The sequence below is a fragment of the Lytechinus variegatus genome, chromosome 1, assembly GCF_018143015.1.
Source record: "Lytechinus variegatus isolate NC3 chromosome 1, Lvar_3.0, whole genome shotgun sequence".
In the NCBI taxonomy this organism is placed as follows: Eukaryota; Metazoa; Echinodermata; class Echinoidea; order Temnopleuroida; family Toxopneustidae; genus Lytechinus; species Lytechinus variegatus.
Window position 1 is genome coordinate 19219222 of NC_054740.1, and position 24940 is coordinate 19244161.

The 24940-nt window shown below is 35.5% G+C and overlaps 1 protein-coding gene across 1 annotated transcript; it reads right to left on the reverse strand.

Annotated features, from left to right (window-relative positions):
* Window positions 1–254: 254 nt before the first annotated feature.
* LOC121408332 (neuropeptide Y receptor type 1-like) lies at window positions 255–24228 on the reverse strand. The gene is made up of 2 exons (XM_041599763.1): window positions 23936–24228; window positions 255–2443 (listed from the first exon to the last, which is right to left on the reverse strand). Exon 2 carries the CDS (start codon window positions 2078–2080, stop codon window positions 842–844), a length of 1239 nt encoding a protein of 412 aa, XP_041455697.1. The 5' UTR covers window positions 2081–2443; window positions 23936–24228; the 3' UTR covers window positions 255–841.
* Between the last annotated feature and the right edge of the window lie 712 nt (window positions 24229–24940).

Here is a 24940-nt window from a genome sequence, read left to right on the forward strand (position 1 = left end):
GTTGTTTAAACTCTTAAACAACAAATGTAAGGTTCATATAGTAAACGGCGTTGTATAAAACTTTAAATAACCGTTTTACTGTGGCATGACACACTTTGGAATACATGTCTATCCACCTCGGCCTAATAACAATAATTAACAGATCATAAAATGATAACAACCTTGAACAGAATCATTTCAGTCAGGGCTGTATTTGGTTACTATATAATTTGGTTATTATCTCAGGCAGGTTGGATTCATTTTTAAACCGTGAATCACGGTCATGATATTATATCATCCAAAGGTTGCTGTATGACACTTCTTCAACGCTCAAGTAATGTTTTCAGTTTGCATAAAATTGGGAGAGAAACTGCTTGGAAACGTCAAAACTGCATTTCATTATCAAAATGCATTACTTTTATTCTATTTTTTAATTTCGATTTTCATTACTTTTTTTGGGGGGGGGCTGATATAGAAATCATATGGCAGGTTTACTTAAACCAAACTGACTTTTCAAGATTTTGACGTTCCTTCACCGACATTAGTAATGAATTCCAAACCTATTCTCAGAAAAGTGGCAATTACATGTATACTTTTGGTAGATATTGTTTGTAAACAGTGTAAATTGTATACTGGCCGCAATAAAAAAAGAAGAATATGAATATGAAAAATTTGAAATTATTGCCACCAATCTGAAAGAGGACTGCATTCATGTACCATGTTTGCTTTTATCGGTTGGAAGGGTTACAATTATTGATGTCGTTTTGTAGATCTGTTTCGTGTTGTAAAGGATTGCTCTGGATGAGTCCATACATTCCATTCCCAGAACATTACGACCTGCCTAACTCAATTATAGATTATCTTAGAATTTTGTGAGTTCATTTGCATTAGCAAGCATTGGGTCGTGTTTGGATGGGGATGATCTTCTCGCTACGGTTGAACGACCCCGGAAGGTACTCGCCGTCAAGAATGAACTCTTCAAAGAACTGAAGGTTTCTGCTGGTCTCCAGTCAAAATTCTGTTTTGCGATGCAGCAAAATAAATCTTGATAAAGCTGCTCTCGGAACCGAGTACTCAGGACGTATAGCATGATAGGATTTAGACAGCTGAGAAGGTAAATTGGGATGTCTTTCCACGCAAGGAAATTATGCATTGCAATTCCCTCAAAAATATCTTGCTTGTAATGGAACTCTACCCACATGCTATACACGTAGAACGGGAGCCAAGCGATGAAGAACATCACAGAAAGTATGCTGATGACAATGGCCAACTTGACCCGAGAGCGAACACGAGGTGTGGAACGATTATTGGAACACACTTGTTCAGTTGCTCCTGTCACAGTACCCCGCACACTCTTGAGTAGTGCAAGTGCTGTGAGAGTATGAGCAATGATGATGACGGCGAGCGGGAAAAGATATGCCACCAGTAAGCGAAATACATCGTAGCCCCGAGCAAAGTGGCCTCCAATGTTCAATGGAATACATACACTGTAGTTAAGGAACTGATAGTACAGTACTTCGGCTGTAACCCAAATTGGTGCTCCGACAGTGAACGCTCCTAACCATATCAAGAATACAATTTGCCATGTGGGTCCGCAGAAACAACTTCGAGACATCCTTACGCATCTGCTGCTGTCACGGTTACGCCACGGCCAAGCGATGGCAAGATATCTCTCAATAGCTAATGCCATCAGAGAATACACCGTGATACATCCACTAGTCACCATACTACTATGGGCAAACTTGCACATGAATTCACCGAAGACCCAGTGTCGCTCTCTCCTGATGTGAAAGTCAATGATGAATGGTAGATTGACAATCAAACACAGGAGATCACCAATTGTCAAGTTCACTACGATGATGTTCGGTGTTGAACGTAGGCGTTTGTTCTTCAGTACGATCCAAATGATGGAGAGATTGGCTACGACACCGAAAATTAATACCAGGATCATGATAGACACCTGGGGCCAGGGAATATTCTTTGATCCGAGTGATATATCTGTTACATTGGATTGGTTTACAATGACCTCCTTTATGATGATGCTTATAGATGTCTCGCTGATGATCTCAGTCACGTATACAGGTGCTTGTGTTGTCTCCATGTTGTCATTTATTTACGAATGCAGCCAATATAGGACATCAGTGATACATTTTACGAATACTGTTCATCTGTCGCCCTACCCCAAATCAAGCAATCGTCTGTCGTTCATTCCTCGTAGAGATATAATAAAAAATAGTAATGATCTGTGATTAAGGAGTAAGTCCTTAACGCTGTCGTACCTCGGACCTGGATGCCTAATCTGCTAATGCACTTTCATACTTGACCTCTTACAAGGCCCACTTCTATATACCAGAAGATTAGTACTTTGTCCTCAAAGTTTTCGAGCTTTATTGGCAATCCTTACAGCATCTAGCCAGCAGTCAGGTTTCAAGTGTATCGTTTGGAGTACAGCTCCAACTGGATTCTGCATAGGAATAAAACAAGAAATGAGGACGTGCGTTAGAACTTAGCCATGTAATTATTTTGATGGTTGTAGATACGCACTTTGTTGGCTTAAGCTGAAATCAATTCTCAAGATATCGCTAGGTAATTCATGGTTCAATCATTTATTGTCATGCAGGTATACATTGAATAAACTGTTCAATTTATTCCTCGAAGCTTCCGTCTTCATCAAACTCGACTCTGATGACAGCATTCTCTTGCATTCATTGTTTATTTTCTGTCATGTTGATTGATGTTTTGGGGGTCTTGATTTTTTTTTTTACTATTTTATGCAACAATGGATGATACGTTGTTAATTCACTTTCAATATAAACGTCGTGGGTAATTCTTATAGAACGATGCATGAAATGTTTTTCCTGGTGGTGTAGTAGGGCTATTTTGATGGAATGCTTAATATTTATAATCGAATAAGTTAGCACACCTCTTGACTTACCTTTCTACCAATATGTGAGAACATAAAGATACTACACAAACACCATAGTTCAATTTCTGCTGAAGTGTGAAAAACAAGGGAACATAACGATATGAAAACCAAAACAATTACAAGTGCAAATAATCAGGGAAACTGTTTATGACAGAACTGCATAAATTTGTATTTCTGTGGGGATCTAAGTGGTATAAGCACTAAGTTGATGTCGGTTCGAATCTTACATTGTAATGTGTTCAATCGCGAAGAAATGAGATTTCGTCGGATTCCAGATCCATTTCCGGATTTGAAATACATTTTGAAGTACAATCTATATGCTCTGCGAATAGGAATAATAAATTACCTGTCTAGATAAGCCATCATCTTGAAACCCCATTCATCATTGCATTTATTAGATATGTATTTTAATGTAATTTCATGATTATGAAACCTTTATCCAGGTCGTGGGATGTGTTTCATAAAAGTAAATGAAACATGACACAATCCAGTATTTCATTTAATTGCATGATTATCATGAATGTGAGTATCGCATTTCTTTCGCTGGGTCAGCACACAACATGTAATTTCATCTGATTTTATGTAGTATTGTTTCTTCTACGAAGTTTCCTTTATTATTCATAAAAGTTCTTATTTCACTCAATGGAAAAGCATTATAATTGATAAAAAGAGACAATGTTGAACATGTTAACGAAATATTAAGAAGACAGTATCAAACATATATGTATTCAGATATATTTTCTGATTTCACTAAATTCCTCCATACACTTTTACAATAATGATATGGTTCATTTCTTTAATGTCTTATACTTGTCACATGTAATCAATGTTGTTGTTATTAAGTATCAAGACTAATCAAGGGATATTGTACTCATCTATTACTAACAGAAAGCAGCTAACAGGTAGTTCAGTAATATCATTGCATCGCTTGATTACACAGCCTAATACTGAAGTCACACCAACGATACCAAACCCAGACCGATAAAACTCATTACGGTATGTCGACTGGCATATCATTGGTCGGTTTGTATCGATTTCATTGGTGTGGCTCTTTCAACACACACGGTCTCACCGACAATACCCTATCCAAAATAATGCGATAGTTAACATCTGTCTCGAATCGGTTTCTCTATTTGACTTTGGTGAGGTATGTTCAATGAATCATCTATGCTATGTCACACCGACGAAACCAACTCCAAACAGAGAGATGGTTTGCCATTCGAAACAACGTATATCTTTGATCGGTCGATCTGTGGTCGATTTGGTTGTGACTGTAGCGTGTTTGATTTCCAAACATTCAAGCTCTTCAACAAACATTCACCCAAATTGGTATGGTATCCGGGTGGTGCATAGGGCCTCTAGGTAATACAGTTCTAAAAACCATTCTTTTTTAACCGTTCCTGTTATCCTCGTTTCTTCCTTATTTTCAAGTCAGAATACTGAAACTGAAGCTGGATTTGGGGGATGTTGCAAGGTGGAATTAACCACGGCATACTGCTATGTTTCCGGCACAAGTGTATTGTGTGGCTATTACATCATCATGTACCATGCATGTGGTTTGAAATGTAAAGAATCAAAGCATTGGTGATGGTCCTATTAAAATATCACCTATCACTTAATGTAAATTGATTGTTAAATCTGATGTTCCCATCATGAATATTCCATTCATTCATTGATCTTTGGTGAATAACATGATGTCTAAAAGTTTCTTTTTTATTGAAAAATGTATATCTTTTAATAATTCACCTTCTATTTTATAAAGAAATCTAAGCAGTACTTGGTAAGAATGATATCGCTCACATCTAGAAAGGTTTTAATATTTTTTAATAATTAATTCATATAATTTCTGGCCAAATCATAATCATTAGTTCTGTGAATTGCAAAATGATATTTGTTTCGATGGAAGCTGCCATTTTTAAATAGGCATATGGGGGTATTTCAAAACACTTCAATCCATATTGCAAGGTCCCTAAATCAACTATTAGTTTTGAAATTAATTGCAAATTTGTGATTGGTTGCCAATCTGGTTCTTAAAACAAGCATTGCAATTTTATTGGTTACAGTTAAAATTGATCTGTCATTTGTAAATATAGCAAATGAATATTTGTGATTGATTGCAAATATTTTATTGCAACACCCCCCCCCCCCTAGTCCGAAAAGGCTCTCTTTACAAAATGATAATGAAGATCTAAAATCGATTTGTGTCTTTGCTTTGAAAGGAAATTTTTTTAAAAATGAGGAAAAATTAAAACCTATTGATGAAGTTGATTATGGGTCGATGTAAAGCCAACACGTGATCGAGAAAGTAATGGAAGCAAGCAAAACGCGAGTTGGGGATAGTTTTATCAACATTCAATATATACTTTGTCGTCCAATAAATTTTCAGATCTGACAATTTTGCTTTATTTTGATTGACTGAGACGCACAGGTGTCTGACAGTTACTATGGTAACTTTCGATTTAGACAGACTCTGTCGGATAAAATATCTGATATGTCCTTTCATGAAACGCTCCCCTGCTTCTTTAAATGATTAAAGGTGAAGTTCACCCTGACAAAAAGTTTATTGTAAAAAATGAAAAAAAAACATTACTGAAGGTTTGAGAAAAATCCATCAAAGAATAATTTATTTAAAGAATTTTAATCATTTGAATTTTACGTCATATTCGAGCAGCTTTCCTTCATATCAAAAGGTAGAGAATCAATGAAATTTCATTTTCTCAGAAAATTTAAAATGATTTTTATTATACCGTATATCAAATGACAAATCATTTTACACCCGTTCGTAAAAAATAAAAAAATCACCAACAAATAAAAAATAAAATTTATGTATTTTATGTTGCATGACATATGGGGCAGCTGCTCGTCTATGACGTCATAAATTAAAAATTTGAAATTCGAATAAATTCCTTAATCTTTATTATTCCCCAAACATTCACAAATATTTATTTTTTTTGTTATTTCACAACAAACTTTTCTTCAGGGTGAACTTTCTCTTTAAGCTGTTGACAACTGAATCCTGTAATTCCCGTATAGGCTTTGCACAGGGATCACCTGGTTCCAGTAGGCAATGGGTTATCTGGTAAATTCCAGTGATTTCCAAATTTAAACAAATCTAAACCAATATCTTTACGTAATAGCATACGCAAAAATGACAAAAATCTTGTATCGGTATTTATATGGCGGCTTATTTTTAGTGCATGTCGCGGATGTAGTAAGTGAGAAGTTCTTTACGTTTCCTCAAGGCAACATCATCACTCATCTGTCAAGAACATACATGACATAGTAAAGCGTTCATGTAAACAATAATTAAAAAAAGGGAAGTCTCCATTTCCAAAATCGTAAAAGTTACCCCACCAGATATGTCAAGTTGACTGATATGAATTGGTTCAATCTAATGAAACCGGAACAGATTCGTTACAGCAATTATTGGTAAAACTTTGCTATACATTTTCACGTTTGTCAAGCAAGATAAATGAATTGGTTTGTTCTAATAGGGGGTGTTTGGGATGTAGAAGTGTTGGGTTTCGTTTGGATTCATCTTAGAAACAGTTTTCGTACAGGATGATAAGTATATAAATGAATTAATAAGACTAAAATAAAAGACAAACAAAACGAGTTGTGCTGGAGAGACTACAAGCAACAAGGCAGATTATTGATTAAGTCCTTATCTCCATTTACACAGGTATCAATACTTATCCATCAACTGACCAAGAATGAAATCTAATAATAAAATAACCTTCCACAAAAGGGAATGTTTAATTAGTTCGTTCTCTTATAAAAATCTTCATTTTCTTTTCATATTTAGGGCTTTTGTTCTGCAGACTACAACAAAATATACTTTCATTTTTGTTATGAATATGTTATTTTTTTATTTCCAGGGGTATACATGGACCAGCAGTAGACAGCTCGCTTACTCATCTTTACTAAATTCACTTTTCATTAGCTCAGTTCAAGTTTTTTTCTTACTTCTTTGATTATGTATTCTAATGATTAAAACACAACAACTTAAACAAAAACAAAATTGACTCTATATTGATCTGTTACATTGATTGTACACTCTAAAAAACGAAGTGCTAATTCAGCTCTTAAAGAGCGCGTATAATGACTGCACTTCGGAGTGCTGATTTGTCTAGTTCAAATTTGAACGAGATAATCAGCACTCCGAAGTGCAGTCACTATACACGCTCTTTTAGAGCTGAATTAGCACTTCATTTTTTAGAGTGTATAACTCTCAAAATCAACCTTGTTCTCAAAAATGAATGATTCACCATAAAATTTTGGATTTTTTAAAAAATTTGTATATGTAAATCAATCGGACGTATAGCACTTTAAAAGTTAGTCACAGGTGTATGGTTCGAACTCTAAAAAAATCCATTATGGTGTAAAATGGGAACATGTATGTTGCTCGGTAAAATAATACAAAATACTTTGTAAATTTGAGGCAATGTTGTGTTGAAATTTTCCCTTGGAACTTGCATTTTTCCTATATTGGGGAAAACATTCACCGCAAACATGCCTGTTGCATTTATACCCAATATTTGGTAAATTTTTACACAATCATTTTAGAGTGAACCATGTGAGATGTTGATGATGAAAAGTCGGTCTCCAGACGTCAATGATCATTGATCGCTACATTGTCTGTAAACAAATCACGCACACATCCACACACACTAAGATTAGCATCTTTAACATTCATGCACGCCCTCCCACAAACACCCACACTCTCTCACATCCACCCTCCCATATATACGCTTGCACTATAATGAACACTATTGTACTACCACTATTTCTGTATCTACTTTATCTAAAAATATACAGCAATTAAGATTTAAGTGTTAAATGACAAATATTTTGAAAGAATGTTCACAAATCAGTACGTGCAGAAAGAAAGAGGAAGGTTACCCGATATACGTCCTTGAACTTTTGAAATATTAGCTTTAAATACTGGTATGTGATGACAATGGCATAAAATGGGAGTATTTTATGTCGGTTTTTTTTTGTACATGTATTTCGCTTAATTTCTTGCACTAACCTACATCGTAAACTGTAAATAACAACTTACAATGGCAGACGTAGAACACATGGAGTCACGAATCTGATTCCAACGATCAAATATTATTTCTTAAACGGTTTACCATCGGTTTGTTTGGGGTAGGTTTCATTGATGTAAATGTAGCATTAGCATGGTGGTGCTCAAATTGCATGATGGATAATTTACTTATATTCTAGTAAAAGGTTAATATTTTCCCATGCAAAAGTCATTATAATAAACATTTCTTTTCTTTTTACATGTAGGCCTACTTATAGATAATTTCAGATGTCGCTAAAATAGAGGGGTCCCGACTTACAATACTACAGTTCGGATGATGATGCATGTAAACCCATGGACGTGATCAGTCTATTATGCACCCATTCCAGATCAGGAAAATATTCTTTGTAAATACAGTAAACGTTCGCTAATACTCCAAAAAGCATTGCCTCGTCTAGACAGCTGGCAGCCGTCTGTTTCGAGGAGTTTTTTAACATTTTTTTTATTTCTCCTCGTACACAGACGGCTCGCTATCGTGCAGCCACCTTTAGGGGACTTGCAATGCAAAATCCCCCCGTCGGGGCTTTTCAATTTTTGTCTTTAATGAATAAAAATTTCGAAAATTATAGTGACCAGAGTGCAAATTTATATTCCCTCTTGGCATCAATTGCCAAAAAACGGAGAAAAATGAAGTTAAAAGGAACAAAAACAGTGACTTACCACGGCTGTCGCGCAAATTCACTTCCCCGTTTTATCCGATCTTAAGTACATAAACATATGGCCATTGAGTCCCCTGTACAGATCGCGCTCGAACTTCGGTCTCTGTATTTGGTGATGAAGCCAACGAAGTTCAGCTGAACAACCAACCAACAGAGACCGAAGCTTTTGGTCTATGCCTCGTCCTGTTTGGCCAGAAGAATATTTTTGTTTGAATTTTACAATAACGCCATGAAAACCAGAAGTTAATTGTGCGATTCCCGCATGTACAAAAGGAGTGTTCGTATGAATATACCATTCTATGAACTACCGGTTTCTTTAGGGTAAAAAACACATTAACTCGTGTGTTGAAATAAGGATGAAATTAGAGGGACGAATGTTTACTGGCAATAGATAGGATATATATCTAACGGAATCAAATTCACCACCTGAAACAGAAAAATAGCCGTAATTCTCCGTGTTAGATGGTCAATCATATTCATACACTTTTTTTCAATCAGCCATATCAAATTCAAATTTGTGAAATTTTATTGGAACCGTATAAGACCCACATTGATACGGTCTTTCATTCACGGAAGTCTCATCATGTTAACTTGAATGAAGGAAATGGGACGTAGGCGAAAAGGGTAAGTAGGACTAAGGTGACCAAAGTTGGCTAGAGTTCAAACAGAAATTAAGATTGAGAACCCTCCCCCCCAAAAAAGATACGATGCCTTTCGAAATAGGAATGTCAGCGTTTACCATTAGCACTGCAAGAAACTATAGATTCACATATATACCCTGATAAAAACACGATTAAGGCCTAGTTGACAAGCAACACGACACATCAATTGTAATTCGATTGTAGGTCAAAAGTGGTAAGAATCTATGAAATAGGGAAAATCTATCAGGTTTCGTTTCCGTTTGTTTGATTAGATTCTTAAAGCTTGATAGCCATGAACTATAATAAATACACTCTAATTCTAAACCAAAATGTTATTTGTACATATTTTCCTGTTAAGGTTGACATGAAGATGTAACAATTGATAATTCATCACCCACCTCCTCCCCTACATAAATAACAATAAAAAACGACCTGCAATTCCAATGATTAAAACATGGCATACAAAGGCGATTAATCCATATTGTTGGGTATGATGATAATAATAATGATGATGATGACGATGGTGATGATGATAATAGTAATAATATGGTATTTTGTATCGCGCACTTAACCTTGGTGTGGGTTCTCTTTAATAATCATGAAAAGCCATATTGTTCCAAAATGTCTAAAATTAATACAAACTAAAGTTTAGAGCAAGAAATACAGATAGCCCAAAACTATAGGTCTAGATGTTTGGATATAATGTAGAAGTAAATTAATGAGTGGGACAGATATCATTTTCTAATATGCAAGTAAAAAGGGATTCTGACTCCTCAGAAAAACCTCTTTGGCTTAACAAGCTCCCCCGTCGACCTACCCCCACTGATCCACTGTAGAAGAATCATCTGACTTACTTTCAATTACTAGTGTGTGAATGATGCACTTAACTAAAAACCCCAAGACAGATTGGGCATGACTAAGTATTGACACGTCTTTCATTGAACCAATTCATCTCAGTAGAATATTTTATTGAAAGGTGATGAAGTGAATTACTATTTCAGGGCCCCTCCGTTAATATGTCATTAAATTGAGAGCTAGATTTTGAATGGAGTCTAAGCCGTTGTGAGATTGTTCTAGGTCAATAATAAATAGCAACTAGTGAATGGCGCTAAAGAGCCTAAAAAGCAAATCACATAATCTTTAAGTTAAGAGAGCTATAAATTAACGCGGATTGTGTATATAATTGTTCCAACTAAACGTCGAATTTACATTTCATATTATGATGAATGAAATCAAGGCATGTTGATGATTATCATTGTCCGTAACAATAGAATTAAAGACAAATAAATGTTATTATTTCGTGTATAATGACATTTGCATTATGTAACAACATATTCAGGTCGATATTATAGAAATGTTAATTACCTCAAAAGAACGTTTGCTCTTGAATAAGGGGTTGAGGTAGGGTAAAAAAAAGTCAAGAAGAAAAGGAAGTAAAACAAAATATAAGAAGAAAAAAGAATAATATCATGAAGAAGAAGAAAAAAAAGGAGTAGAAGAAGAAGAAGGAGAAGACGAGGGAGAAGAAGTAATAGAAGAAGGGGAAGTAAAAGTGAAGGGGAGCAAGAGGCAAGAACTAGAATGCTTTAACAAAAGCCATGCAGTGTCAGAATGGTCTAGAATCGGCAGTCTATTAGGTTAAGATACACGATCATCTTATCGCCAAACAAATTTTATTTTCTTTCTAAAAAAACATTTAGTACCTCACCTTAACAATGCAATGTTCCGGACAAACATTACTCTTACATGTGTCATCCTAACAATTATAAATCACGACCATGGTAATATTTTGTAAGCATATAGTATGTCAAATGATTAATTCATTGCTTGAAATGTATCTGTCTGGGCCTATCAAATTTTCGAAATCAACCAAATTCTAGAATGTTTTTATACATTTGATCATTATAATCTACATAAAATCGGTCCTCTTTTTCTACGTCTACACACACTCTCGAAATCTCGAAATCGTTAAAAACATCGAATGGCAGGGTATACTTTTTTCGGCCTCAATTTAGATTTTTAAGAATTTAAATAATGCAGGACCGCTTGTGGTTATGAAGGTCAAATATGTCTCGGAGGGGTGGGGAATTGGCTATAGCCTAATCCTGTCATTGCGTTCAGGATAATGAATATAGAATTAAGATGCTTGTTTGGCCGGTTGATTTTGACCATGGTCATGATCAGGGTTATGTATATAAAACAGATGTGGATAGACTGCTTTTAGATTTAAAGGGTAATCCAGGCTTGGCGATCCCCACGTGAGACCATTGTCCATTCCACGAATTGGCGCCCAAACTGGTCACGGAAGCATAGTCAGAGGAAAATTTGATTATGCTTCTGACCTCAAAGAATGCTTTCTTGGTATTAGGTTTCATTATGAAATGGGAATAGATCTTAAATATTGATATACAGGAATGTAAATTACCAATAGGTATTGGATCACAGATGCAATTGTATGAGTTTAAAGGAAAAATCTTGCGATTTCAGATATTCATATTTTCTAACGCTACAATTAAAGGATATCAACCTTACGATGTGTATCGATCCCTCCAGAGTATCATAATAATTGCTAAAAAATATATCAAAGCAGTGACCAGTGACAACTCTTCAAAAATAATTAGACCGAGAATGTTTTTCGATGTGAATTCATCAGTCAGCTGTACTTTCTATAAAGCTCTTTGACTCTGCTTAATCATGTTTGTTTTTCATCTTACATGCCTCATTTCCAACAGTGCATAATTCTATCTTAACATCATCACACTTTTGAAACAGCGATGACCTATGTCAGATCAAACCATGTTTACATTCCATGCAGGGAACATGTTAACAACGCAGTAAAGTCATGCGGGGATTTGGAATAGTGTCGAAAACACAATAATAGTGGATACGCTATGAACCAGTCGTTGAACATGGCAGCGATTAACCAATGACCATGTATTATTATGCTTACATAGTGACAATGAATATCTTTATATCTAACTTAGATCTTGGACACATTGCACAAAAAAAATCTTAAACGCAACTTTAAGAATCAAACGCTTTTACCAAATGCTCGTTTCTGATTTCTTTTAAATTCAAGTTGCGCTTTAATCTTTCTGCAACGGTGCACAATAATTTGATTGGTGGATATCACTCCATCACGTGTTCAATTCGTTTTATCAGAGAGACTGAGCAAGCTCTGTTTGCATACCGAGTACTAAAGTGCAACGTCCTTATCATTATTTGTTGCATCCCAACATTTTTATGGTAATGTTTCTGTAGGGCGAGATGAAAACTTCGACACACAACATTTGACATGGATCGCTGTGGCCCAATGATTGACTAATTAGCCGCATTGAAATAAGTGTCGATTGGCCTGGGTCATAACGGTCTGGAATCGGTCCAATCTACACTGATTTCAAATGGGGTCAATAGGTCGTATTGATCTCCTTGGAATGATTTCCATCAAATCTGGGCTGTGGATAGTTTTACATCATGCTCCACTCAGAAATACTATATAAAACTATTGCATGCCCACATAAAACAGTTTGTGAAGTCATATAGACCAATATTTGACTGGCTTCTATCCAGGTTTTGCTCCGGCGACAATTGCTCCGATGGAGAATTTACACATTAAGCGAAACATGATGAAACCTAACCTCCAAAACTGAATAAACCCTAATCGTAATCTTTACAATATTTTGAACCAAAAACTCTATTACAATCCTAACTCTAATTCTATGCCTTCTGAGATATTAAGACCGGAGCAATTGTCGCAGGAGCAAATGTCGTGTCACCTCTATCCATGGTATAGATTTTAAATAGCATCCTGATTTTCTAGCATCCCGGTGCATAAATACCTTAGTATGATTTTCAGTTGACATTCCTTTTTGATCATTTCTGCCGAATATATCGATAAAAAGAATAATTGTGAAAAATAAAATGGATTTTTTTTCCTTCTAGATCTGTTGGAACCTCGAGAAAAGGTCGTAACGATATCGGAGTCTTCTCTCTCTCTTTTAAATTTCAATCTTATTTGGGTATATTTTGAAAACAGAAATCGAGTTATAAACGCTCTAGGTTAGCATCGTCTGTCGATGTGATCAATCTAATGAAGCGTCATCAATGTAAATTCGCTGTCATTGATCACGACAATAACCCCGTGGTGCCGTCATCATTAATCACCTCCTTTGGGCGTGGTGATCACCAATCATGACAGCAGTTATAAGGAATACTCTCACTGCCGAACGCACATTAGATAGATCAGTTCCAACGGTTTCACTCTGACTGATATGGAACCAGAAGACGCCATGAGCAATAGACAATGACACTCTATAACTGCCCCACAGACGAGTTCAATACCTCACTAAAACACTAATGTTGTTTTAAGGTAAGAAAATTGGGCCTAGGGGGTAACTTAGCATTTCGTGCACATACTATCGTTATTTCTTGACTGTTGACTGCAGAACAATGAAGCAAAGGATTAAAAGTAGTTTCATCATGCTCATTTAGGATCTCAGAACGTATTGCACTCCCTCAGGAAAACTTAGTGTTTAAGAAATGAAACTGAAAATGTTTTCATTCAAAGGATAGTTTCAAGCAATATGATGCCCCCAATAATATGCTATGGTATAATTTTTCGTTTCTGATTTTCAGGGAGCATTTTCAAGACAAAAGCAGCACCATTCTTGCAAATCGAATGTACTGGAAGTAGTAATGAGACTGATGCTGTACCTTGACGAGCAGCAACAAGGTTACAATTTCTGTTTCCCTTATGTATGAATACTTTTGTTTGCTTCATTTAGCACCAATTGAAAAAAAAATAGATTCCATTCAATAATAATTATTCATCATTGATAAAAAGCATTGTTGAATCTTTTATAAAGACGTGGAGAATCCAATACTATCGAATATGGAGTATAATTATAGAAAAAAACAAAATACCGTATTAAGCAAGGTTTACGCAGGGAATACGGCATATATATTCAGATAATGCTTGATGTGATAAAAATCTAGAATAAGTCCATTACAACATTTCATGTGGGGAAGATCTGCAAATGTATAGAAATAAAAATAAATCGATGATAGATTGCCCGTGAAATTTGATTCAATATAAAGCCCCGTGGCAATTCACGTTTAAAACAAATTAATACATGCGAAATTTTAAGTGCCATATAAAAATTACTTTGCGATCGATGGATTTCTTACTGATATAGGCCTACATTAAAGGTAAATACTCGATACTTTGTGAAATTGTGAGATAAACCAATCTCTCGCTTTAAGAATCCATCGTATTCAGGACAATCAACCCGAGGTAAAAAAAAAAAAAAACACACTCACAGGCACATTGCACGAAAAACGAGATCAAGTTATTTTCTACAAAAGAAGTCTTGAGCCGGTTTTTACGACTGTGACTGGGGAAATAGGGTTTGGATGCTAACTTTGTGACTTTATTATAATTGATGCTGAAATCAAGATAGGAAATCCGCCCCGTCCTATAAAGAGTGCCGATATAACGTCTCGTAACAGTATAGACCAATCGCACTTCAAGTTTGATTTGAATTGATCGCGAATCCTTTTCACACGGTGCCCTAACCGAATTCCCTGAACACTATTCCTTGGTAATTTATTGCTGAAACTTATTTCATCTTAATGGAGACACCACATTTTTTACACATTTATAAAATGTTTATATTGTTGGCAAGATCTGTATTCTCGAAATTGTAAATTTATGAGCAGAATGATCGTTGTGCGTATAGCTATAACTATATTCATTATAGTGTCGAAATATTTGACACTATTAAAAACATCATTTTAGCGTGATTTATGCAGTCACCATTATCAGAATCATTCTTTTGCCAGCAGATAGTATAAGGGTAGAAGATTTTGTATACTACATAGCATGAGCATTATAATAAATTTGATGTTACGCTCACTCGAGGATACAGCCTGGCTATTGTGCGGACTGTGCATGCGAGTAGCATAATAAATGCTGTTTTTGTCTTGCAAAACCAACATCAGTTATAAGTTAGTCATGTTAGTAGTGAAACTTTCTACAGACCGTGATTGATTAAGGAGTACAAACAACCGTTTAATTAGCTAGCCGTAAGAACTTCAACCTCTGAACACTCTAGGGAAGGTATTTGGATAGAAGCTTGACCCAGTTTCCCCAGTTTTCAACCAGACAGCGTGTTTGCGTCATGTAAACGAACAAAAAACTTTGTTCGAAATTTCAGAGGTAAATAACAGGCGCCAACCTGCGTCATGTAGGGGGGGACACGTCATTTTAAAGTAAAGTCGACGGAAAAATATATACAGTCAATACTGAATCATAGCCGTCTAGGGCGTAGGCTCATGGTAAGAGCATGGGGAGGTGCACATCCTGGGAAGGTGGAACTAAAGTGGTATGGGAGTGCACATCTTTGGGAGGTGGAACTAAAGTTTGGAAAATAAGCTGTTAAAAGCAAAAGGGTGCAAATTTCGTTTTGCTTGCCAGTGTCGGAACACCTCTGCCTCAGCGGGAGGATGCACCCCCGCTAACGCCCTTGGCAGTGTCGACAATAATGATCGCTGAAAACATTACAATAAACATACGGTCAATGTTTCCGCTGCATGTTTAGATTTGTATAGCGCGTCCCCTCAAAATATCCCTCTGACAAACGGTTGAATTAATTATAAAATTTAATATTTTTTAAACAAAATTTGCAGACCTCAATATCTTTTTTTATTTTCTAACTTCTTCTTCGTTCATTGGTTTTGAACACATTATGTCATGTAACAATGATGAATTTTAGCACATTCCAAGTTTGCAGCATCATCACTGTAAAAAATATTGGGTAAATTTTTACCACCACGAGGGTAATTATGTGTCAAACAAATTTTGGGCAGTATTTTACCCAATGCGGGATGCATATTGTCCAGTAAGGTTATAAAATAGGCAGAAATTATTTCAGAATGGACAAAATTTTCATCACACTGAATAAATGAAAATGTCAGGAAAAAAGCCAAATGTTGGTTGGACATATAATTACCCACATGGGGCAATTTCAACCAATATCTTTTAAATGACATATGGGACGTTTGTTTCTCGTAATGTTGCGGATTTACATCGTACACGGCGGAAAGTTCATCCGTTCTAAAAGTTTTGTGCAGCTCAAAACTTTTTGCGCGGATGAAATCACAGTGGACGGATGCTCTATGGATAGACGGTATGTACTATGTAACACGTATGCAACGAATACACAACGGATGCATATATAGCGTTTTCCGACGGACAGCATTATTTTTTTTTCGCTTTACATCCGCTTTGTATCCGTAAGTGCAGCGGGACCAGGCATTAAGGTGCAGGAGTATAATAAGCTGAACAACGCAGGACAAACTACAAGTGCATCGAAATTTTGGACAGCGAACATTACAGTGGAAATTGACTTTTCTTATTAGCAAAATAATTGAAATTGGTAATGAATACAAGAATGAAGTTTCTAGAATACAAGTGAAACATTAAATCGGGCATGAAAAACCAGAATAGAATTGTTGAAATATCAGGGAAACATTTAATCAGGCATGAAACAAGCACGACCTGTATCCATTAGTGTGCATTACCCATTTACAAACTTGAATGGACTGTCAAGTACTGGTTCCTTATCTTGAACATGTTTAATGTTGAATTGATTCTGAAATAAAGTATAATCCTCGAATTAAATGTGAATTATGACTCGAATTGCCTGTTCAGATTCTGGATAATCAAAATGGGTGCTGCATACAAACTTGGAATGGGCTGAAAAGCACCACTATGTATTTCATAATTAGATTGTGTATTCGAAACAGTTGAAGCGAGACCAAGGATTTTTTTTTAATGAGTTAGGTCATGAAATGAGCTTTCTAGTTCTGCACATTTAATTCGAGGATAATACTTAAATTCAGAATCAATTCAACCATAATTATGTCAGAGGGACATTTTTACGCTCTACATTGCTTTCAAAAGTAGTTTGAAATGTTTAATGAAGTCCCGGTTTTTCGCGGCACAGAATATGAATAAAATGAAATTTCAAGGAATTGCACAGAAAACATGATTTGTAGGGCATAAATACCACAGATAACATAAAACAACGTAACATTAAATCAAACAAATCAGTGCATGAGCAGAAAAATAAATCATAAATGTTTAAAGTGCCATTTGCGCCTGCATATACGCAGTCTACAAAATGAACAAGAAAAATTTATACCATTTAACCTGTTTGTCATGGGTAAAAACGGATTTTCTACGCTATGATTTGGTATATGCTTTGTTTATGTCACCAAAGTAAAATGACTTTCATTATGAGAACAATGAAGAACTTGCAATTTGGTTTTACGGAAAACATTTGAATTCACAATGATAAGATCTGGAATGTAACATGATTGGTGTACAATGAAAAGCCAAAAGATGGCACACAAGAATATCATGAAAGATAATGATGGATTACTCTTTTGATATCTGTCTTTGTCTCTTTCTCTACCTCTGTTTACATTTTATGTGCCTAATTTTCAACATAGGTTCCCCAGGTATATTCAACTGAATTCTCAGTGTGAGAAAATTGCATGATCTGATCAGTCAAGATTTGTTTACCTGGCGACCGTTTCATAAAGCTGTTCGTAAGTTAGGAGTGACTTTAAGAACGAATGGTAATCCTTTCTTACGCGCTATACCATCGTTAATGGACATGACCCCCATTTACCACAAGAAAGGATCACCAGTCGTTCTTAAAATCGCTCTTAATTTACAAACAGCTTTATGAAACACCCACCAGGTTTAAATGCTATCAACATACCCGACAATGCTATCAACCTTCTTGACCAGGGACGTGAGAGGACTGAACTCAAGTCATCTCAATTAATTTTTACTTGGAAATACATTAGATGGGTGAATGACATCATACTGCGGTAGTTAATAAACCATTAAGGATTATAAATATACATGGGTGAGCAGTCTGCCAATACCAATGTGAAATTGGATGAGATAGGGGGTTTCATAGGACACCTCTCAGCTACTAAGAATTCATGTGCCATCAAGATCAAGGTGGCCGAGAGTATATCAATTACTATGACACCATGTGCGGAGAATAATAAATATTGACACATTATGATTGGTTAATTCTGCGATCATCGCATGATTGTGTTGACTGCAAATGCGCCAACATTAGAATAATTTGCGTGCTCAATATGCCACGGATATAAACTATGAACCATAAATTCTTGGTATCACTGACTAAACAAATAAAAGTGATATAATTATAAGAAATGTTCATATTCCAACAAAAAATATATAAAAGACAGATGGGGAATAAAATTCGGGCAAAAAAATCGTAATGGAAATAGCCTTCTAACAACAAAATACGTTAAAATAATCACATTACTCCAACAATTTTATTAATGACCCAATAGAAAATAAATTATGGAAAACTGTCTGAATCATAGAAAAATAGGTCGATTCTTTTCTAGAAAGTAACTATCGAATATGATTTTCTTATATATCTTTTTTAATCAGACCCGGTAAATTCAATGGGTCTTATTATCACTTATTCAATTATATTCAATTTATTTATTCATTTGAATTAAAGGGAAATTGCGTCAGTCTAATTTGACTGCGATTCGCCTTAATGTTCTAACAAGGTAAAGGTTTCCTTATAAAAATGATTTTTTTAGATGATGAAATCAATTTGGAAGATAATAGTTTTACGATAATTCTTTTAATTGTTACGAACTAAATCACTCTGTAATTCTGCATCTCACGAAAATCATTTACCACCCGAAAATTACAAATTATCTTTATTCATTCGTGCGTAAAATGTGCGAACCGAAACTAAATTAAAATGTATATAGGGTATACACTACTCTATTCGACTAGGTGTCATTAATTTTAATTGTGATTAACTTGTGATAAATCATCTCCATCCATGGTATATTAACATTCGTATTTATTGGTGCAATGTCGTATAGACGGGGAAGGGTTGGGAGGGCAATCCTCCCCTCCCACCCCCTTCCCCGAAAAATCCCACGACCGTATTACATTCTGCCCTAAAATTACAATTTCATTTTAAAAAGATAATGTTTCTTTGCTCGCGACTTTGTAGAAAATTGTTCCCTCATATACGCAATGTTGGCCCCTTTAAGTTTTTGGCTCATTACGCCGCATGGACTGACAAGAATCATTATTAGATAGCCCTAATACTACGACAGTGATGATGTTGATTAAAGAAATTATGGGAAAAGGGCGAATATGCTGAATACTTGTACCTATGTATGAACTTTGTTGTTGGTCGAGGTGAATTGCATCTTTTCAATTCAATCATTGAAATGATTACGGTTATCAATCATATTTATGATCACGTTTTGATCGTAATGATCGTATGATGGAAGAGCAAGTATCATAGTGATACTAAAATATTATTGCATTACAGAAGAACTAATTTCCAATTTGTTATACATGCAAAGAATATAACCATTACGAAATTGCTGCGAGTTTAAAAGAGACAGCACAGGGGTATTTTAATGAAGGCAGGGACTTAAAGATGGCATCACCGCAAACTAATGAGGGAACAGACACATACCTCCCTTCGTGACACTCTTCATTCTCTCTCTTTCTTTTTTCCTCTCTTCTTCTTTTTTCTTCTCTTTTTACATTATTGAAATTAGGAGCAGTCACCATCTGCCCCTTATGGCGTCACCCTTAGGTTTAAGTTATGACTATACCCGTGTATCACACCATAAGGGTCTACAATAGAACAATGCCACTCAACCTGAGCGAAATGAAAGAAGAGCGTCATATAAATCATTTCAGACACAATGACAACGATTTCCATATTCTGTCATAAAAAAATACGCACAGACCGGACAAAGAATTTCCATGTATTCGTTATTCCTGTATATTCGAAGAATCTAAGTGCGTTCAGATCATTTTGATTGCATCTAACTATATAGGTATACTCTGGCACGATTTTCTTTTAGATCATTCTAAAAGAAACATGTATATTCAAAGAAGAGTGGAGAAATTAGTAATAATTCGAATTGTATTCTATTTCAACTGTATTCTGACTGCATTCCAGATATTCTGACTGAAACCTTCCAGATATTCTGACTGAAACCTTAATCGAAATGGCAACCAATTTCAAAACGCAGTCAACTGCAACTGAAAGGTCAGCGCAGGTATCGTTGAATCGGTAGAGTCAATGACATAATTACTGTATTCGCTCTCGAAAATCACCCGCATAATGAAGAATTTTCCATTTTGGTTTATTCTTCAGATACAACTAACTGCCAATAAGCTGAATTATGAGGTTTCTACTTCCATAATGCCTCAGCTACACAGTGCTCTGCGTCCATCGTAGCGTCCAAAAAAGTTAATTTTCCTGCGGATCGCCTCGGATCCCTTCCCGTCACCATTGTTTTTCTTATATTGACGGAAAAAGATGCGGACGATACGAATAGGTATACGACTAGATGCAGATTCCTGTGTCCACTTGCGGATATAATCTTACGAATTGACGCGTAATTTGCTCTTTCAACTTGCGTAATCTTCCGAATACTTTGAACACTTGCGGAGAGTTGCGGAAGGTTGCTGAAAGTTACGGATTATTACAAATGATTATGAACAACTTGGTTTTAATACTCGGAACATCCCCTGTCCGAACAGTGTATATGAGAAAATAATTTTTAGCGATTTATACCTCCAAACTAATGACCCTTCAATCGTAAGATTATAATAAATTCTGAAATAATTAAAAACAAATCCAAATCAAATTCATATTTAAAAAATGCAAAATACAATCACAAACCGATTAATATGAAGTGTAAACATTAGGTCTAAAAGGTGGAAACCGTAAAAAAACATGCATATTTTATTTAAAGGGTGAAAATACCATTTTGCTCAAAATATATGCATAATTATTGGATTGGAAAATAATGTATGGGAAAAATCAAGGTACGGCTTGTCAAAAAGGTATTTTCAATGCCAAATCCTGCATAAGAATAATCACTAAATTATATTTATGATTTCTTGCCAAGTAATCATTGATAGGTTTTGAAAATAAAAATTAATTATATCATTAAAAAACAATGTTGAGGATATAGGTTGCCTGTCAATAACAAAGGAATAAACAAGGGAACTTCTTTAAAATTCCTTGGTGTATAAGATTGACAATAACCCTACTTGGAAAGACCATATAAATAAAATATCATGTACTATAATTGGATTTATGAGTAGACTTGATATTCACTTCGTCACCATATATTCGCACTCATTTATATAAGACAATGAGCTTGCCTTACCTTACATATTATAATATATTGTAATATAGTATAGGGAAGCACATCAGCATCTTATTTATTAAAAATCAAAAGAATAATAACTAAATCAACATATTTCCCGTACAGACTCATTTTTTCGAAAGAAATATGTATGATTTCCATCGCCAATCACATACATCCACTGCATATCGGTTTTTATCCCTTACCTGAAGTCATTATATCGTTGTTGTTGTTTTTTCATAATTCATATTGGATGAATTATTGATATTTTTTAATGGATGTGAGTAAAATGAATTTAAACTTGAATTTGAAAATTTCCCAAGAAGCAAGATGGTAGGGCTTAGGAAGGCAGGACGGGAGGCTGGGTGCTCCCTTCCGTAAAAGGACGCGATTGTCCGCAGCAGCCGTATACCTGTCCTAAAACGGACGTAAGTGTTTGGATACGAGTAGGCCTACATGCGGGTAATTGCGAATACTTGCGGTGGACGTAAATGAACGCAAATGGATGCGAGATGATAATTTTTACTCATAATCTACGTACAAGCTACGGATATTTACGTATTTTTTCGGATAGTTACGTTCAGTTACTGTGATTTGCTGAAATCAGCATCCGTGGCGGCTACTGGCTGCGAAATTTTGAACATGTCAAAATTTCGCAAATTTCTTGGCGCCGTAAGTCTGTGTCTCACGACGGATCTGTTACCTAGAGTTACGTGTATTAACGACCCCGCGGATATATGCCTGCGGATGTCCGGGTCCATGTCGCTTCCATCAATTCGCATCTACCCGCGTGGGACGTAACTCAACGTAAATGACTTAAAGAGCATTAAGGCATGGTCACACCGCCCGAGCGTTGTTAGAGCAGTCGTGGAGCGGTAGGGAAAGATGGCCGAATTTCGCTCACAAAATTGGGGAAAAAAATCGAAAACCTAAATCGAAAAAAAAAACAACAATCGAAATCGAAAATGGTGAACGGTAGCGAGCGGTGATGATTTTTTTTCTCTCCGCTCCACGACCGCTCTAACAACGCTCGGGCGGTGTGACCATGACTTTAGAGTTAATTTATGTGGTAACATGGATCTCCCGGCGGTGATATTCAAACAGGTATTTGGACACATGGGTGAGTCAGTAAGGATCACATTCATAAGAATTTATATTTTCCGGAACAAATTCAAGACCAAAATCATGATAATTAAAAGTAAAAAAAGTTCGCATAAAATGAGAAACGTCTTGGAAGCTGGAATAGAATTATTCATCCCAATGAAAATCGAATTATATTCAATTTTCCTCCAATGATTCATAAATTCTATAATCCAATGTAGTAAATTTGAATGGTTATTCATTTTGTAATAGTACATGTCCTCATGTGGTAATGGAATAAGACTATTGATCTTGAATCTACTTACAAGTCTGGGTAAGGAGTTAGCAGCATTGACAATTATACAGATGCATTAAGTGTCAAGTCTTATGCTCAGAACAAGATAGGAATATATTCCTTTAATAATTACAACAATTAACTCACATTTCGTATTATCTCCCGAAGAGAGATAGTACAGGTCTGTAGATCGTGAACTATTAATTTGCTTTGAAAGGACTGTCTCTTACTATTTAGAAACTAAGAGGGCATTTCACAATGAAATTTATCAAAACACATCAGGTTGATTAGGAATAGGGAGGCAATCTACTTAGGTAATTAGATCGCATCTCCATTCAATACGCGTGAAGCACAAATTGGTATAGATTAGTGCTTACTCTTTTTTCACGGAGGTTGATTCCAAGTTCGAGTGAGATACAAAGTAATAAATGATGATTGGACTCGATAGCATCTCATCATAATAACAATAACATGGAAAAGGGGAGTAATTGCCCCTCGTTAGACGACAATGATTATCACTGTATTCATTGTATTTCTAATTACTGCGATTAGCATGTAAATCGCCCTCTTGTTATAAAGATAAAATGAATTCAAGGTGAGGTATTCGAATTCACAATTTATTGCAGATATACGAGAAGTTCATTAGGTTACCATTTAGAGTGTATGTGGTTTAAATCAAATCTATTGAAAAATATTTGAATATTAGAAGATACCAGACAAATGTGATACAGTGGAATGGATGAAAAAATAAGTGTCCTCAATCATCAATAAAAATCAAGCAAAATTATCAACCAGCTAAACTCATGACATGCATAACCATCAAACAATATCGATTAACAAAACATTTAAGGATCACTAACTGTTGCATTATTATTTCTAACTATGTCTAACAACATGGCTAAATCTGCTTCAAAATATCAAGAAGTTCAAGAAGTAAATGAATGATCATCTCTTGAGAAAAGTTAAGGTGTTTGCGGGTTAATACAAAAATATTTGATTTACCTGTCAAGCTCTCTTGATTAAAATGATCAATGTCCATTCGTAGTACTGCATAGCTATCTACAAAAATCCATTCAATCAGATTGTCACTTAATTCGACATTGACGAAAACTAGAATAATACACCTGAGAAGTAGAAGATGGACCAGGTAATGAATGACCTGTCTCTCTTTGATGAGAGCCGAGAACTGTTCTGTCCATGACAAGAGACATACAAAGGGATATTGAGCGTTTCGCCGTCTGGTCGTGCTATCAGGTTTTTATGTACTCCAGTCGATTCCACACGCACGCACTGCACGCACGCACTCTCATTCATCGCACACACCCACGCAGTCGAACGCACAATGCTGAATTTAACATTGTGTTTGAGTAAAGATTTCTCCATCGACAAAGATGAACTCGTTTTCCCACCGCATCGTAGCTTTATTAACTTTTTTTCATAAATTAAATAACATCATATTCAAAATGTCTGTTCATCACTTTATATTTTTATAATGACTATTTCTGGCCTAGAGGGATATGAACAAATTGGATTTCCATTGATCTATCTTTATACCATTCTGATATGACAAATAAGCTGGAAGAATAACTTGGAAAAATCGGAGTAAACGGTCGTAAAATGGGCAATTCAATAAAATAAAACTATTTTAACTGACTAAAGTCTGAATCGTTATATAGCCTCTTTTTCCCGGGGCAATTTTAGTAGAAAAATATAAAGATGTACTTTCCCCATAATCATCATCTATATGTTTCGTAGAAGTCAGATCATTGCATATTCACATGCAAGTCCAGATATAAAAAATTACTTAAATTCAATTAACAAAATATGAAACTATTCAAAGTCTCTTTCGAGACTTTCCCCTCCCTCGATCTACACCCCCCCCCCTGTCAGCTCCTCCCTGGCCGTCTTTAATTAATTTCTATCAACTTTATTTGTTTCCAACATTATCCTTCAAAATGTTTAAGAATCTATCTATACATAATTGGGCAATAAATGCCCAACTTTTAA

Excerpts from the sequence above, each read along its gene's own strand:
- LOC121408332 (XM_041599763.1), bottom strand. The coding sequence starts at position 2,080 with ATGGAGACAACACAAGCACCTGTATACGTGACTGAGATCATCAGCGAG.